Source organism: Varroa destructor, unplaced genomic scaffold, assembly GCF_002443255.2.
Source record: "Varroa destructor unplaced genomic scaffold, Vdes_3.0 BEIS01000004.1, whole genome shotgun sequence".
Lineage (NCBI taxonomy): Eukaryota > Metazoa > Arthropoda > Arachnida > Mesostigmata > Varroidae > Varroa > Varroa destructor.
This window is the reverse complement of record NW_019211457.1, coordinates 48,461,317-48,479,188: the sequence shown is the minus strand read 5'-3', so window position 1 is coordinate 48,479,188 and position 17,872 is coordinate 48,461,317. Positions and strand designations below refer to the sequence as shown.

The window sequence follows — 17,872 nt, the reverse complement described above, 5'->3', positions numbered from 1 at the left end:
ATTATCACTATAATAGCTCTAGTTACTTCCAAATGTAATCTTTAAGTTGAAGCTAATTCTAAGATTACCTTAGGATGTGGGAAAGTATAAAGAAGTGGTCCTCCAGTGCGGCTACACGAAGTAGAACGGCAATAGACGAACGAAGCCATTGCCGCACTTCCTTAATGTATTCCGCGTCTTCAAAAGGCCGACGGGTGAAGCAAAACAGTATCGAGATCGTTACACGTAGGGACTCTTTAGTTGACTCCTGTTCACGACTCCAACGATGTTCACCTGGGTACATGAAGATCTCATGGGTACATGAACACTTCCCTGATAAGTTATGACTGAGATCTAGAAGAAATAGTAATCAACCCATAAAATTAGGTTCATCTTCCTTGTTACGGATTATATATCCAGTTTCGCTGAAAAACAATGTAGCCGTAAAATCTTTCACGACATTATTTGATAGTATTACATTACTGAAGTGAAGCCTCGATAAGTGAGTCATGTCATCAAATGTTATTTAAAAAAATGACTCTCGCTGTTATATGCCACGCTGAAAATAATGTGTGCTTACAGTGATTTGATCAACAGCCCAATTAAAGCGTGGTAGCTAGACATCAATTTAATTGAACCTACCGATCCTAGGAATCGGAGCAGTTTTGGGGATTGTCTGAAATGGAAAAAGCCCTTTATTGAGAACCTGCTCTATCTGTATCTTCAAAACTTGAGCCGAATGATTGCGACTAGCAAACTCTGCGCGCAGCAAACCTCCTAATTGTCGAAGTGTATCCCTGAATCGGGCAGCCTGGTGACGTTCATAATTAGCTATTTCATACTCGTGGCTCTTCTCGACCCGAGAATTGTCACCACATCTGCAACAATTTCGTAAACAGGGATGAGTACAGTTTGATTCTAGTTATCTTCCATCGAACTTGGATAAAGCCAAAGAAGGTTTTTATCTATATAGTAATTGTAATAATAATTAAGCTGATGTGCTTTCGAATTAACAGCATACTAATTCAATGCCTGGTATTTTACACTTGTTATCTTTACATGAATAGAACGACACAAAAAAACTCATAAGTTTGTTAACAGGCTGAGAGCTGATTTTTGTTTTGTATAATACATATATACATTTTTACTTCATGTCACTGGGCCTACACCAATGGGCATTGGCCTATTTAGCCCAAGCTACCTTGCAGCTTGTTCGAAACCCTTGAATTTGGTCAACTGAATAAACATTTGAAGCTAACATATTCACGTACCAATTTCATCAAAACCCACATATACTTAGTATTAGTTCTGACAATCAACTAGGTGTCACTTCAGTTAATGAATGATGGGGAGATTTTGCTATTGCAAAATTAGATACCCCGTCATAGGCGCGTAGAAGGATAGCAGATTTGAGTTAACTTGTGGTGCATATCTATGAGTAATCCGTTGCGTTATTAAAGGTATCGTTTGAACCTCAATGAGTTTGTTACCTGTCATAAGCGGAAACTTGTCCACGTCCCATGCTCCAAACATGATCACGAAGCTCCTGAGCTTTTACAATCAGCTCATCTAGTTGGTGAGAGCAAGCGGACAAAGCACTCTTTTCAGCATAATACTCCGACAGAAGTTTGAATAGCTCGTGTTCCTGTAATCTTTAACGACAAAATCGTATTATGCAAAAAATAGTAGTAGGAGCTAATTAGAGAAGTAAATCTGTCGGTACTGGCGTTTTAGATAGCTTTATGCATGCATACACAAGCAAGACAAATATGACGAAGGGCGACATATTAAAACTGGATTTCACACTTTATGCCTTATAAAACAGTCTTCACTTCATAACATTGCTCACAAATCTGATGCTGAACGATAACAGTTTCAAAATTTGAAATTGTATACCTTTCTTCAGAGTACATCTCAATGAAAGTATCCTCTAGGCGCTCTCGTTGTTGCAGGAGAACTCCTTGATTTAAACGTAGCATCTCAGCCTCGCTCATGGGAAGCACCGAAAGCTTTTTCAGGTCCAGCTCTGGATAAACCCTATCAAATATGAACCAAATACATATTCGCTCACATACGGTCCTACAAGCAATATGTACGAAAGTAGTAATTACGATCTTTTCGACCCAGCCCACGTAGAATGCAAAACAGCTATACGGAGTGCAACCAAAGATGTACTGATATTAACGTTCAAAATGAGAGATAATTGCCGGATATGTCTAGGCCACAGCGGCTAAGGTTCATTGATTAAATCCGTAATCTTAAAAGTATAAAAAACCGATACCTCTTTTGTCGTCAGTTGTATAAAATACACATGACGTAATATGGCAAACTATATTTTCCGTCATGGGAAAGAGGTGCCTACGTGCCTTTTGCCGTCAATGGTCACAGAACGCTTTCTTTAAAACTGGTGGCATCTTGTCCTGGCATAATTTATAGGGGCGTATAGCAACAAAGCACATTTAAATGTAACGAAAGCAGAAAACATAAGCGTTTACTGCAAATCGAAAGCTGTATCGTGCTCCCTATTTTGTATAATTACACCATATCCTACCGGGTAAGTGTTTTTCGCTGACTGAGAATGATCTCTCTTTGGTTAGGCATCTTTATCACAGAAGGTGGTCCGCTCGAGTCCGTTGATAAGTTTGGAGCAGATGGCTGCGTAACATTGTACTGACGATCGGTACCATCCTCTTCACAAGGAGGGGCTGTAAAGCTTACTAAAATTAGTATAGATGTATTACACAAGGATCAGATAAAACTAATGCTTCATATTCTTTATATCTTTATGCTACTCTTGTAATAATAAGCGTAAGAGCGCATTATCGAAATAGACTCATAGTTTTAGCTTAGTTCAAAACCACATCGAGGATTTTACATCTTTACCTGTGCACTGTATTCCGCGAGGTATAGAGTCTAGTGTGGGATATAGTCTGCCGTCTTTAATGCTAGTAAGCGTCTGTCCATGTTGCTCGACCTCAAATGGGACAGGTTCCTCCACGTGGTTTGCTGCATCGTCTGCGGAAACAGCCATTTTTTCAACCTTAACTGACTCATTTTCCATTTCCGCAGCCTTGTAGGAAACCTGCGAATCACCGGACGCTTTCTCTGTCTGTAAAAGGTGATTAGGTTCTTTGAGAGTACACTGTTTTGCACACTCGCTCACGTTTTCGAATTGTGGTGCGTAGGTGTCGTTATTGCGTGGATCTGTTTCCCCTTTACATCTTTTTTCTGACGCGGTGTCTTCATCTTTTGAGACATAGCCCAAACGATCATCCACTGGAAATTCGCCTATAATATTCCACGGGAATATAGAGGTTACGTCCTTTTTACCAATATAATGGTGATAGCACTATTGATGTCTTAAACAGCATTCCCCGAAATATGGACTATCTTTCACGATATGTTCTAAATCCCGTAACATTATAGCATTCATGTATACATACACGAACAGACAGGAGTTATATAAAAAGTTAAAAGAAGCCCTACTACTATGAACTAGAGGTTCTACTACTATGAAGTCAACAGTATCCCATTCATTTTTGAAATATGAATTGCATTAGCAAGCCATGTAAGAGTCTGTTATTCCAATAATTTGTTGTTACGAAACCCCTCAACACAACAGCTGCACAAGTATCCAAGTATCATCGTTTCGCTGACCCGAAGGAATAAAGATGTGTGATATTCTGCCAAAAAAAGAACGCAGTCACCCCAAGACTAATGCCGTTTGGGCTCTTTATTGAATAAGGAAAACGGGGGAAATTCATCTGAAAACCTGCGGCACCGATGGACAACACAAACCTATATTCATAACACAGAAAAGATTTGATTGCAGAAGTCACAGTTACGGAAATACAGAGTGCTAGCTGTCGTTGTAGATGCTGTCATGTCATTCGAAATGCTTGCGCACTGTACAGCATTCTCTAAGTACTTAGTGATAATAAAAAATTAATTTACTGCTATTCTTATACAGAGACCCCTCATAGCTGCTATATAAGAAGAGCAGCAAATACTATTTGCGCACTAATATCTGGATTAACAAAAACAAGTCGGTAGCTCCAGCAGTATTTAATGGCATCTGCAATGCTGCATGTTTTGAAATGCGGATTGAGCATTTTTTGGTAAAAGAATTTTAACATCTGGTCAGGTAGTAATTATTGATAATGCGTCACTCCATAAATCACAAAAAGTCAAAGATCTTATTAAATCTGCGGGTTGCAACATTACTTTTTGCCTTTTCTGGCTTTAAGTCTTGAAAAAAATTATACCAGTAGACGCACTCTAGCTTTCATTATATTCGCAGCTGCCAACATATAATGTTGCTCATAAGCTGTGAACATAAAACGTTGCTCATACAATCGAGATATATTATGTTTCGAGTAATTATGCAAAAAATGCAAGTTTAATTATATAAATACATGCGAACGTATCGTATGTAATCTGAGAAAATGTCAGTTATGCAAGGAGGATCTAATGGCATATTTACAATAATATAGTTATGCAAATAAAATTACATATGTATTTGTATAAAATTAATAAACTAATAGAAACTAAAACAACTTATTAGGCAGGAATAAGTACGTAAATAAGAAAAAAGGTAATCTTTTAGGTCTAAATAAATGTATTAACCTATTATTCATCAATAGGCAGTAGAAACGTGCATGCTGGGACTAAAATAATAGTGGTAAATACTTTCGGACGTTAGATAAACACATTATTGTTTTTAGTGACCCTAGTTTTAAAATACTTCCCATTGTATATCCGACCACGACGATTCGGTTGGCACGGCCCTAAAAACACCTTAAGGTCCATAAGCACTTCTGGATTAGGTTAGTAAAATGGCCTGTCCTGCTTTATAAATACCAAGAAGAGTATCAAGACCGATACGAAACCAGATATATCTTCAATAATTATGACATCTGTAGAAACAAGGTGTAAAAGACAGGGCGACCTCTACCGCTTGTTTTTAAGAAAATACAGTTATAAAGTCTCTACAGTACAGTTTCTGTACTTATGGGCAATGGTAATGGCACTCTTGGGCGAACCGTTGCCTATAGCATAAGCGGCAACTCAATAAAAGTGATACTGACCGATATAAATAACGATGGCAAGCTGGATATAGCAGTTACTAATGTTAACTCAAAAACAGTTTTTATACTTATAGGAAACGGGGATTGAATTTTTGGTCTTCCAGTAAGGAATAACAGTTACGAATTTCAATAGCGATGGCAAATTGGATATAACCAGTACTAATCACGTTTAGAATAAAATTTCTGTTTTGATTGGTAGAGGCGAAGAACTTAGTTCTCACCAAGGTGAATGCTTCAAAATGTTCTACAAGAGGAAACGACATTCATTTATAGCACCAAATATAACAAACACAAGGCATACTGAGTGATAATAAATAAGTGATTACAGCTTTACTGTTCAAAGTATACCTAAAGGGCTGTTGTGGTTGAACAAATGCACATACAATGCCACTAGGTTCCCATTTCTACAGTTAGAGTTGTCACGTTCACAATCTTTATCGACGATCTTGGAATGGAAACAACTTATCCATATCACGGCGATTTTTTTGAGTTCTACATTGTTTGAGGTGAAGCGTGTGCGATGTAAACGGCTTAATAATTCAGTGCGTATATAGACGTGCTTGCTAAACAGCGACTAAGTTGCGTTAAGAAATTACTGCACACAGAACAGCTTACAAGAAATAGGCAAGACCATATTCAAGTTATGAGACAAACAGCGCCAGCTCCTTATGTGTCATAGAATAAACCATGGTTATCAATCATCTGAACCCATACTTTGGATGGGCAGTAGAATACAAATGAGTTTCTATCGGCTCACATTTAAGTAGAAAAACATGACATGAATATGACCTATATGACTCAAGTATATAATTTGTATTACACATTTGGGATCTCCTTTTTTTCCAGTACCTCATCTACAACTAATAAATACGCAGGTAGCAACAGTTTATTGTTCAAAATCTAGTAAGATACAGGTTGTTCTGTACAATTAAACGATTTTTTGTGATTGACTCGACTACTACTTATTCTGACATCATAAAGCACAATTGTGAGCCAGTGACGATTATATTTTGCTGGTATCCGACTTGCTTTCAAAAACATGATATTGACGACGCCAACATAAATATGTAACTGTACGGACAATTTTTTGAAGACCACTACACTCATACTTGTTCTTATACATCTCCACTTTCTCTAGACATACGGCGTAATGATGCTTATTTGCAGCATGATAACAGTACTAGTACTAACATTCTCTATCAAAGGAACCAGGAAAAAATTGAAATGTGGTATTATCTGGTTAGTATGACATAATTTAATTTATTATTATACTTCAAACGCTACCTGAATCGACTATTTTTAACCACACCATTACCAAATGCTCAAATACCCAAATTGTACATATCCTTCGATCAGGAACGAGGCGGGTTGATTCTTAATTCGTTTTTCTCCTGATAGACGTTAATAGGAAGCTCAGGTAATTTACTTTGCCACAATTGGGTTTAATCCAGATTCTAAATCTGAATTAATGGACTGACTATTTACAATAGGTGCTATGCTGTGCCGTATATTAAACACAGATTGTTGACTCTACCCAGGCGTAATGCGTACGTGGTGGTATAGACTATCCCTCAAAAGCATGTATGTTTCATAACAACTAATCTGCAAAAAGTTATGCGAAAGAAGTAAATTTGTTCGACAGCGTATGCGGTACGGTGCCAGTAGGCCTGCAATTAAAATATAAGTAATACTTAAGTCTAAGTCAGGCAAACAACTTTACGGAAAGAGGTCGTCCACATAGCAGTCCGGTCACTTGGACCCCTTGCTGCTTTTTCTACCACAGTGCTACTTGATGTTTCATTTCATCAACACAACTGGACAACTTTCTTTCCGTAACTAGGATTCTCTCCGTGGCTAACATCGACAGTGCAATCAAACAGAGGTCCGCAAATTTGAATTTGTAATCTGTACATATGTCTATATGAAAAAAGCGTAAGGCGACACAATATTTTGTCGTCCACCAGCCGATATATTTCATAGGACGAATAGTATGTGTTATGTGTTTTGTAAAAAATAAGGAAGCAATGTACTCAAGTCTTTTCAATTCTGCGTAGAAAAAAATGTATATCACTTGTAGACAGAGACTTGGCCCGACCATCAAATTATTGTGGCCAATTGAATGCAACCAATGTAGGTCTAAATTGTTCAATGTGGTTAGACTTTAGATGCATAAAATAATAATAACTTCTTTCGGACAATGTCGAATCTTGTAGTGAAATGTATTGAATTTAGCAAATACTGTAATGTTAGCCATTATAGAGTTTAATAAAGAACTAAACATTCAGTTTTCGGGCGCGAGTACTGATGACACACATTTGTATTTTGCTAGGTTTCGTTCATCAGGTGACAGGCAGGTTCTTTAGCTACGTGATTGCTGTCAGCTTGATAAGCGAAGACTTACTAGTTGGTTGCTCGGCAGGGTGTTCGCCCTCCAGAACGATTTCTGGTAATCTGGCTAACAGCTCCTTTGTTGTTCTGTCGCTGAGTTTCACCTTCGAAGCATTCTTCTCATGTTTTTTTTTGCATACGACTTCCATTGCGGACAAATTAGCCAAGAACACCTTCTACTCTCAGTTACTTGCTCTTCTGGTATTCTGGTACCAACGATAGATATTAATGAACACAATCTTGTACGACTCACTACATATTATCCACAACCAGTTTGTCTACACCTCCTGAGCACATCGCACTTCATGCCCTTTTTTATCCTGCGATTTTCAACGCAACCCAAACAAAAACATTTGGTCAAAAAAGCTACACTAGATGAAGACTGAATATATGCTGCGCAAGCAGACGTCCGTTTAAGCCATATGCAAGAGGCTTTTTCAATGAGACGGTGCATGCTAATTTATTTGTTACCCTATTGCACCCGGATGTATTTAGCGCTTACCGGGATAAACAAGACTTTTAACACAAGTCTTGCGAAAATTCACTGTATCTACCAAAGTTTTCTCCACAGCACGATATTGGCTATTTCAACGAAAACTTATTTAATAGATACAGTTCCGACAATACAGAAAAAAGTCGGGGAAAGCAGCACATCCGGGCACTGAAGGCATAGGGGAGAGGGGCGTTTTCATGCGCGGAAATTCGAACTTAAGCCGTACAACTGTGCGAACTCATATTATAAGGTAAGAATCCTGCAATTAGTTATCCCATTTAACTAACTTTATTTGTGCATATTGTCGTATATAAAATGGTTGTTTACTGTCAGATAAGTTTTTTGGCATCTGTACTTACGTCGGCTGAAATAAACCTGTTAGAATAGAATAGCGAGATTTCGGTGTTTAAGGAGTTTAGGGAGTGCGCGGTTATAATGGACGGGTAAATGAATACTCAAAACTACCTTTTTGTAAAAATGCGATTCGTGTGCATATTCTACAACCACTTGCGCAGTAACGTACATTTGATATCGCTGAATAAAACAAAAACGTGCAAATAATGACTCTGAGTGCATGTACAAAATGTATAAGTCGATGCTCGACACCACCAAATTGTTAATAATCCCCATGAGTGCGCAGTGCTCGCCTGCTCAACATATGATATGTGATAGAGTGGGTTCAAATCAGGGTGTAGATATACGTCATTTCGTATTGAAAGGAGCCAGCAGGCTGAAGTAGTAAAGCACTAGACGTACAACGCAAAAAACATACTATTACATTGTTGAATTGGGGCGTCTTTATACGACCATAATGCCATATTATAGATTTCTTGTAATAATTATGTTAAACTATATCTAATCAACAATGTTTTTTGCTTAGGTTACTTAGAACGTAAAAAAGGGGGAGATTTAAAATATATTGTTAGCAATAAACCCAACCTTAAGTTTTATAACTGAAGGTTGTTGTACAGTCCTAAGTACTACTACTTTTTTTTCAATATTGATATGTCAAGTCTTTACTAAAAATAAAAATATAGGTTTCTCATTAAAGTTATTTGTAACATACATATGTATTTTTTTAGATATTGAATTACAAGCAGATATATCTTAGTATGTTAATAATTATAAAATAGTTCTTGTTGAAGCAACTTAAACATTTTTAGCCTCTACTATAGAAATGGGACGTGATTACGTAGACATAAAACATTTGTGTCGGTTAACACTCTATGCGAATGTTGAAATATTCGAATGTCGACAAAAAAGATATATCATCTTAAGTTGAAGCGATCACCTCGAAGTTTTGTCTACGAGATTAGATTTATTGAAAACACTTAACTGTTAGTCAATACTATTTAGTATGGCTTACAGCTATGACTATAAAAACAACTCAAGCTTTTTCTCGTGGACTCTTAAAACCTGCATTTAGTTGTTACAAGCACATACTCGAATTTTGAAATGGAATAACATTGGATTATGGGCCGCTAACAGACGAAATTTAGCTGATAAATGCTCCAGTTTTCTAAAAACTTGAAAACAGTTTTATCTCAATCACCTGAAACTGGCACTTCACATGTATAACCCAGATACTCAAAAGACGAAAACTAAATAAAAAATTTTATTTACGTTAATAATTCCGTGCCAATTGGAAATACGTACCGTATACGCATCATGAAATTTGCAAAACTTTAATTAACAAAACATTTGCTTGGAGCATATGATCGCTATAGATGAAACATGGTTCAGTTTGTACCGCCAGCCGGAAAAGTACCAAACGAAAGAATGACACTGCTCTGGGAAGAAATCGAGTTTGATGGTAGTGTCGGGTACGTTAGGATATAAGGTGATGGTAATACTTACAATGGGCATCAGGGATATCTGCTACTATGAGAAGCTCACCGAAACTGAAACAATGAATGCAGTTCGCTACCTTGAGTTCCTCATGAAGCTCATGGACCGTTGGAACAGCAATCGAAAGGACGCGGTCTGGTTACTTGATGACAATGCCAGACCTCGTCACTATACCTAAATTGCTGGATTGAGCAATAGAATATCCAAAGTCGGCTTTACCCTGTCTATGCTCTTGATCTAAGTCCATGTGATTACGGAGCTTTTCCTGTTCTAAAAAGGGCAACTGGTGGGCAAATATATTCGACTATCAATCAACTGATATGATAGATATGACAGATAGAGAAGTTACGTATAGAAACGCGAATAGTGGGCATAAAAATATGTAGAAGCTGCCAGAGTGCTAAGACAAGTGGGCAAAAAATAAATAGGCGTACCTTTAACACATAAAAAAATATCGTTCTAGTCCAACTGATCCAAAGTTATTAAATTTCAAGGTCGGCTGGACTCGTTTGTAACATCATATTATTTTGTAAATACTAAAAAAGTTCAAATTAAATATATGAAGTCGGTGTCTTTTACTTGGCCACGCTGCTGCAGAATAATAAAAAGATTGTAAAAAGGCTGCGTTGCTAGATTTTATTTGTATTCCGGGATGTTCAAACAAATGTCGCCTCCCCGCTATAAGTCTTGCTTATTGTATTGTACTACATCTAATGGAACGATATTGCATTAATGCAGGTATTCTACGTGGTTAATCAGAAATGGCAAACTAATGTAAATGCAAGACGTCGTTGTCATAAAGCTTGAAACTTCTACAGGACAGTTTGGCGCTAAGCGTCTGTTTGGAATAAAGAATTTTGAAAGGAAAGCTTTTTTCCTATAATATAGTCATTTTTTCTAATGGGGCAAGGTCACAATAACTTAGCTTTCTATTTCTAAAATCTAAAGATTCAATGTCGAACGTTACATAGAATTTTTTTACCTTTGCATATGTGCTGCGCCAGTCAAGATTGCAAGGTACATATGGTTTAAAAAATCAAAAAGGAGACCGTTTCAAAAATTAAATACGATATTTTATTTGTAAAACCTTGGAACTCTGGAGAAACAAGCTGACTTTTAAACGTAGAAAAGTTATACGAAATTGATAATATTGACAGTATGTTTCGTTTAGTAGGTAGCGAAGTTAGTCTCTAAGCATATATAAAAAAGTAACATAATAGTTCCTTCTGGTGTCTAGGGTAGTTGCGACATCTTTCAGAACAGAACCAACTGTATGCTAAACTTCCTAACTTTCAATCGTCTCGGAGATACGCTACCTTTTATGTCCATGATATTAAGCAAAGTCATTGCATACGCTTTAGCACAAATTTGTATTGATATGGTCGTGCGTATATAACAGCATTAGCGTACAATTTGATATAAAACAAATTTTGAACTAATCTCCGCAAATAAGTAAATAATTTGTTAAACAGCTGCACGGTACTTTTTGGCGTAAACTTATATAATTTTTTTTATTAGCTATTACGCATAATGAAAAAAAAAGCTGAAAATGCTACAAGCTTTGGCTGATTAAGCGGGCGCGTATTCATCTTGGAATTAATCAATGAAGTATTTGTATTTCTACTGCACACTCGCCCATATCAGCACCTTTCTATTTTGTCAACAAGCAACCTAACCGTACTAATACTACAATGATTGATTTATAGAAAATTAAATTTTTTTCATTCGTACATGACTTTATGAATTTTACAGCGTTTCAGCTAGTCACGAAAATGCTTCTAGGAATTATGTCACATGGCTGTCGTTTTGGAAGGACACTAGAGCTTGTCAAAACGCTCTTCACTTTTCGCAGGCTATCTAACGACAATCAAATGGCTGTGAGGGTACGGTTTGCCCCAAGCCCAACTGGAGATATGCATCTCGGAGGGCTACGCACAGCCCTGTACAATTTTCTCTTTGCACGTAAAACCGCAGGCCAGTTTATCTTGCGCATTGAAGATACCGACCAGAGCAGGTTGGTCGATGGGGCTCAAAAGAGGATTGTTGGTACGTCTATTCACATCAATCTAGTGCAATAGTCGAGCTTACTTGTTCTACTTGATTTTGAGTGTACGGTCCACGAGCAATCAGTTGTTTAGTGCCTCATGATAACAAAAGATTTTTGTAACTTACTTCAAAAAGCCCCTTAGAGAGAGTGGTATATTATATTGCGGGGCACCGCGAAGATTTTTCCGAAAGGTATCATCCAATAAGATGTTTTTGGACCCCTTATATAATTTAACCCAGTATTTACTGGGTGCAATATAGCGTTCAAAAAAGCAAGCTTAATTTTTTAAGATGTTTATGTTTAGTGCGTGACCCGAGAAATTTGAAGTGCTTGTGGATGGGCCTTTAAGAATATGCATTTACAGCAAAGCCTTTGATAAGGCTAGATAAGAATATTTTGGATTTTACAAACTAGCCATTTGGTTTATATGAAAAACAGAATTCCAAAAATACGCTCAAGAGTAAGACATTGATAAGTTTAAGGATGGTGCTTTCTGCGGCATTGCCACATAGTCTTATAAATTGCTAATAAATATGCTATCATAAAAAGGTGGAGACCGTCACTATATTTGAAAACGACATACTTCACGCTGGACAGAGGGCAAAATAATGTGTTTAGGCCTGTACATGTATGCGTAGAATAAACAGCTAAAAGCAAGATTTCTTTTGATGAGTTGTTTCAAACATTGTATCCAAATAGACAAACAAAACATCTTTGTATGTGCCTAAAGTGCCACTTTTGATAGATATGTTTCCTAACTCTAAACCTAACTTTCGTTTACTTGAGTACATCTTTAATTTGGGGCATAAACCGCACATAGGTTCGTTTCAAGTATTCGCTTAGCAGTGTTGCTAAAGTGTTTGTAATGGCACAACTAATAACGAATCAACATTGTCAAAACTCATTGAAACCACCGTCTAATCGACCTCCATATGTAACAGAAACGGTTCAAGTTTTAGCTGTACAGCAGTATTATATGCTGCTTTTAAAATATAGTTATATTCTTAGGTATTGCAATAACTGGTTAAAATGAACCGGTGGACCAACTAGGCAAAAAAAGGGATGATCTTTCTTCACAGTCATACAAGAGAGTACAGAACATGCAAATAAACTCTTTCCTGACGGCTCCGCCTTTTTAAAAAAGTACTGCGGAACGATGTTTCTTTTAGCTGGATATTACGCTAATATCCACCATTACTGGACAGACGTTTAGACTCTCCTAGAGTGAGTGCACCCTCTGGAGTATAAAAAAATTTTTGCGGTCAGTTTTTTGCATTAAAGATAAAGGTTTCCTCGTTAGAGAAAAATTGAGGACGCCGTGCTTCTTTTATAGTCTTGGCGAGGGCTCCGCGTAAAAAGTTTGGATAACAGCTTATCCTTACACAAATTGCGAAAGCGACGAATTATTTTCCATTATAGCTGCAAGCTTACCTGCATCTTGCTCAGAACGAACTTTCTTTTCGTACCGCCAACTCCAGATGAACGCGTTCATGAAGCCGTAATCTACTTGTCGGAACATAAACCAAAAACTACTTCTGAGATAAATAGCACAATTGGTCAACAAGGTATTACTCAGTTGATAAATTTAGGTATGGTACACTGATCCAGTTCGTTATGAAAAAAAAAAAGAGTGAAATTATTAGGAGTGTTCTTTCGGCCACCGCTAATTTCCCGCAAGATCGTGAAGTAGTTGCAATCCTGCTGGGTAAGTTTTGTTCTTGCCAAATTTGTTGATGTCATCGTTTGATTCTTCTAAGATAATTCCAAGTTAACCTATGTAATTTATCATTGCAACATGACTATAAGAAGGCATTTTGTCTTGGCATATATTGCCATGTAAAGCTAATATTGCAAAAGATTTGATGAGGTGATGTTTCATCCTAATGGAACGAATGAATCTAGCCTGCGAGTGTTAAAGTAAACCCGTAGTTCAAAATATAGGGCTGAGGCTAACAAAACTAATCGTTCTTAATTTAGACTCCTCGGATCCTAAACCAAAGAATAGCAGGTTGCTCAGGAAGATAGAGGTACGCTTTGTATTGCTAAGCATCAGTTTATCAGGTCCACAGCCGCCTGAGTAAAATTAAAAAATTGGCACTTCCAAAGTACACTACGTTTCAGAGACGCTGAGGTGGGCTGGTCTTCATCCTGATGAAGGTCCTGATACAATAGGGGGCCCAAAGGGACCCTATGTGCAATCACAACGGCTGCACTTTTACAAGGAATTTTCGCGGAAGCTCATTGATGTAAGTTTAGGCATAATTGTGCATCATAGTATGCTAAAATGCCGTCAGCAGCCTTTTATTATAACACAAATTACTACAACTATCTATTTATATATTTAATTTCGTTAATACTATTATTAACGAAATTAAACTTAATAACTATTAGGATAGCTAGTAGTGTAATAAAATCACTGAACGTATTTAAAACAGAAGGTCTCCTGTATCCTCATGAGCAAACTCCTAGCCTAAATAATTATTATGTTACTGGGACTTGGTATTGTTCCTCTATGCATCTTGTTATAACCATTGCAATAAAAATGATTCGGCTTGTTTGCCCCTTGCAGTTATTTCATCTTAGACTAAGTGGGCTAAGCAAGTAAATGATCTGCGAATAGTCAATACACTAACTAACCATCCTTGCCTTATATAAGCTGTACTAATTCATCTAAATCACAACTCATACGAATGTATAAATGTGATCTTTCCAGTATTCTACATTGCATTGTAGAATAGGTTACATACTTGGTTATAACTTGCCTGTGATTCTATAACTAAATTAACTGTTGTTGCTGCCTGTATTGCCGAGCGTAATAGATCAAGTCGTTCCTTACTTTGATGAAAAACTACGGAATAGATTGCGCACCTATTCCTAATTTAAGTCCATTACCACATATGATAAGAAAGCTTGCATTGTATCTGTCTCCTTCTAACTATTGTTAAACATATTTAGCATATTCGTGATCACGTCAAAATAAGAGAAAAGCCTTTGGTTCTTGAATTCGCTGGGATGATTCAATGCATTTGCCTATTAAATTCGGCAGTCAAAATCAATAACACCTTCATGTTAGAAATGAAGAAAAATATTTTCTCTTCGAGTTCAACTATTGTATACATACATTTCGTGGCGGGCTCTAAAAAATCAGTGAATCTGAGCCCATGTAATGTCTTGATCAGTCGGTAAACTGCTACCATGGATGATAGACTATCATAAATTTTAAGAGATGGTAAATCCTATTTGGCCAGATTATTAGGCAGACGTCATTTTTGGTTGTTTGTTTTTGGTGCTTACTAAATAAATATTTACCCACCGAAGCCATCTAGGTAGTCGAAAACGGATTTCAAGATACTCAAGAGACAAACAAAAAGTTGCTTTTCTGTTGAATTCGTGTTTAGTGTTCGGACACCAGTTAGATAATTTATGACACTACCGTACGACTTAAGACGGCGCTTCGGGCCAAGGGCTGCTCAACGAAAAAATACTTTACTAGTAAAAATCATTAAGGTGCCTTTAGAGCGTTTATCTCTGCTTTTAAAACTATCTTCTGTTGTAGATCTTTCGATTTTTAAAAGACATCGGTTTAGTTATTCCAGAGACAAATAGCTTAGTACTTCGTAAACCAAATTCAGCTCAATTCGATTCCTAACCAGAGTGCTGCACTACATAAGCGAGTAACATTCATTTAACCGATAGGCAACTAGCATTTCTAACTTGGTAACTCATTTGCATCTGTGACGATAATGATCCCTACAAACACCCCAGTAACCTTGTTTAAATAAAACAAATTGGCATGTTAAACGAAAACCATTAGAATGTTTGCTGAAAAACTGAAAGAAGGTGAATTCGGTTCCAGAGAAATTTACCCGAATGCTCCGGAATATATGCGAATGGTAGCTATATGTCTGTCACCTGGGAGGTCACCCCTTGACTTAGTCAGCTTTTTCAGGCTATTCCATTTTAAGATGTATTATATTGAAGACGGCGATGTCGGTGCAGGTTCATAACAATGTTTACTTTTATGAGTGAAACTTTCAATAACAACAGCGATAGTGTCTATATTGTGTTCAAAATAACTGACGTCCGCTACTTTTCCATATAAAATAGCTAAGTGTGAGAAATGTCTGTCCTGTTTTCAGAACGGTGCTGCGTACCGTTGTTTCTGTAGTGCACACCGGTTAGACCTCATTCGTAAGGACGCCCAACGTAGGAGGGCGATTCCGAAGTACGATAATAAGTGTCGCCACCTTACAGCGAAAGAAGGTGCTGAATTAATAGCTAAGGGCACACCACACGTAGTACGCTTCAAGGTCAGTTATTTGAATCGTGTTAGAGGTTATCGCTTATAGATTTAAACTCAAAAGATGCGCAGAAGGAATGCCTAAATGGTGGTTAGTAAGTTTGGGGTTACATACTTCTGCAACCACAGTTTAAGGAATGTCAATTATATTTTTGCATGCGAAAGGTGACCAAACTTAATAGTAAATTTTAACTCTATGACTCTACTTCACGTTTATTTATAAATATATCGCAAAAGTAAAATGGCTACTTGCTTATTGGGTCCGAGTTGCTTACAATAAGGAAATCTCTGAGGATGGCTTACCGACACTCAAATATTTTAATTATTTCATAATGAGCTCCCTAAAGATGGAAGATGTCTCTTAACTTACGTTAAATATATTCTTAAAAATCACAAATATTAAATCTGTGGAGTAAAATTCCGATATTATTCAAGGTCAATGATAAAAACTTCCCTTTGTAGAGCTTTGTAGACACTAGGTTCCTACTACTTTTTTTCTTTTTGGTTGAAGCATGTGATCATTAATAATAAGAAAATAAGAGTGTATAAAAGATCTTGTACTAACTAGTGTCGTTAACGTATGTAATTGTGCAGTTGAAGCCTGGCCCGCTGACGTTCCGCGACGTTGTGTTTGGCTCAGTAACTTTGGATACTTCATACGAAGGTGACTTCATTGTGCTCAAAAGTGACGGTTATCCGACATATCATTTGGCGAACGTCGTTGATGATTATTTGATGGATATTAGTCATGTTCTTCGCGGGGTCGAGTGGCAGTTGTCTACTCCAAAGCACATTCAAATGTTCGTACCTCAGCTATCACTGTAAAGTGTATTTTCTTTTTATCATATTAAGAGTTCCTAGCGTTTAAGTAGTCATAAGAATGAGGTTATGATGTGTGGACACATAAACTAAATCTGTCGGATTTCAAGAAGCTGCAGATATTTTTGTTATTCTAGTCTGACTGTACGGTATCCCAGTATTTTGCACCTACTGTTGAAATAGCGTATATTTTTGGCAAGTGCATAATACCATCCACCCAGGTATGGAGGGTGGCATATCCTCTCCTATATTAAGTGAATACGCTTGTGCTTTCGATGACGACTGAGAGTCCACATGCGCAGAATCGTCTATCAGTATTTTTTCTATTGGCTTTTCTTTCGAGAGATATAAAATCGTTATGGTTCGGCAGCAGTAGTTGAAGTTCAACAGCGCGGGTGTGTACAAACAAATCGTCGATCAGAACTAGCGTTCCCGTTTAATGTTATGTAAAAACAAGGCGATGACTAGAACTAGAGCTTCGCAGGAATGAATGGAGGCATATACAGGTGAAACGTTGACTGAAAGTAGCGCTTCCGGAGAATGCTGCACACAAGCGAGACCGACTTGAGCCAGAGCTCCCGTATAACGTTGCACACAAACAAAGACACCGATTAGGACACCAAAGACGTTGATTAGAACAAGCGCTTCCATAGAAACAATAAGGACGTTCATAAACCAGACGAGTAGAACTAGGGCTTCGTAGGACACTGCGCACTAGAACTAATATTGATAATTAATAGTATTATGCTTTTCATTTGCAGGTTGATTATGCATATAGGCAATTCTGATAAAAATGTACAAGTCGCGCGCTTTATTTTCATGAATTTAATGTGGAAACTCTTCTTCTTTCTATATAACTGCTTTATTATGGTGCCCGCATCAACAATTTCATTACCAAACATATATATATA

General features: G+C 37.3%; 2 protein-coding genes across 12 annotated transcripts in view; one reads left to right on the top strand and one right to left on the bottom strand.

Annotated features, from left to right (window-relative positions):
• Epg5 (ectopic P-granules autophagy protein 5) overlaps positions 1–9,890 on the bottom strand; it is a 17,140-nt gene extending 7,250 nt beyond the window's left edge. The window contains exons 1-7 of one of the 4 annotated variants that reach the window (XM_086988709.1): positions 9,875–9,890; positions 2,863–3,267; positions 2,531–2,696; positions 1,876–2,016; positions 1,470–1,631; positions 622–857; positions 69–333 (exon numbers count right to left, since the gene is read on the bottom strand). In XM_086988709.1, coding sequence (XP_086844835.1) covers positions 69–333; positions 622–857; positions 1,470–1,631; positions 1,876–2,016; positions 2,531–2,696; positions 2,863–3,040 — 1,148 coding nt within the window. In that variant the 5' untranslated portion in view covers positions 3,041–3,267; positions 9,875–9,890. Of the gene's footprint in view, positions 1–68; positions 334–621; positions 858–1,469; positions 1,632–1,875; positions 2,017–2,530; positions 2,697–2,862; positions 3,268–7,467; positions 7,970–9,874 lie in introns of those variants that run through there. The other 3 variants (XM_022802870.2, XM_022802872.2, XM_022802871.2) reach the window with 3 other exon arrangements.
• Positions 8,106–17,872, top strand: part of GluRS-m (putative glutamate--tRNA ligase, mitochondrial) — a 15,959-nt gene continuing 6,192 nt past the window's right edge. For 2 of the 8 annotated variants that reach the window (XM_086988715.1, XM_086988717.1), the window contains exons 1-5: positions 8,106–8,197; positions 11,548–11,841; positions 13,949–14,088; positions 15,982–16,152; positions 16,737–16,942. In XM_086988715.1, the coding sequence (XP_086844841.1) occupies positions 11,568–11,841; positions 13,949–14,088; positions 15,982–16,152; positions 16,737–16,942 (791 nt within the window). In that variant the 5' untranslated portion in view covers positions 8,106–8,197; positions 11,548–11,567. Of the gene's footprint in view, positions 8,198–8,217; positions 8,391–11,547; positions 11,842–13,320; positions 13,548–13,948; positions 14,089–15,981; positions 16,153–16,736; positions 16,943–17,872 lie in introns of those variants that run through there. The other 6 variants (XM_022802879.2, XM_086988720.1, XM_086988718.1 and 3 more) reach the window with 6 other exon arrangements.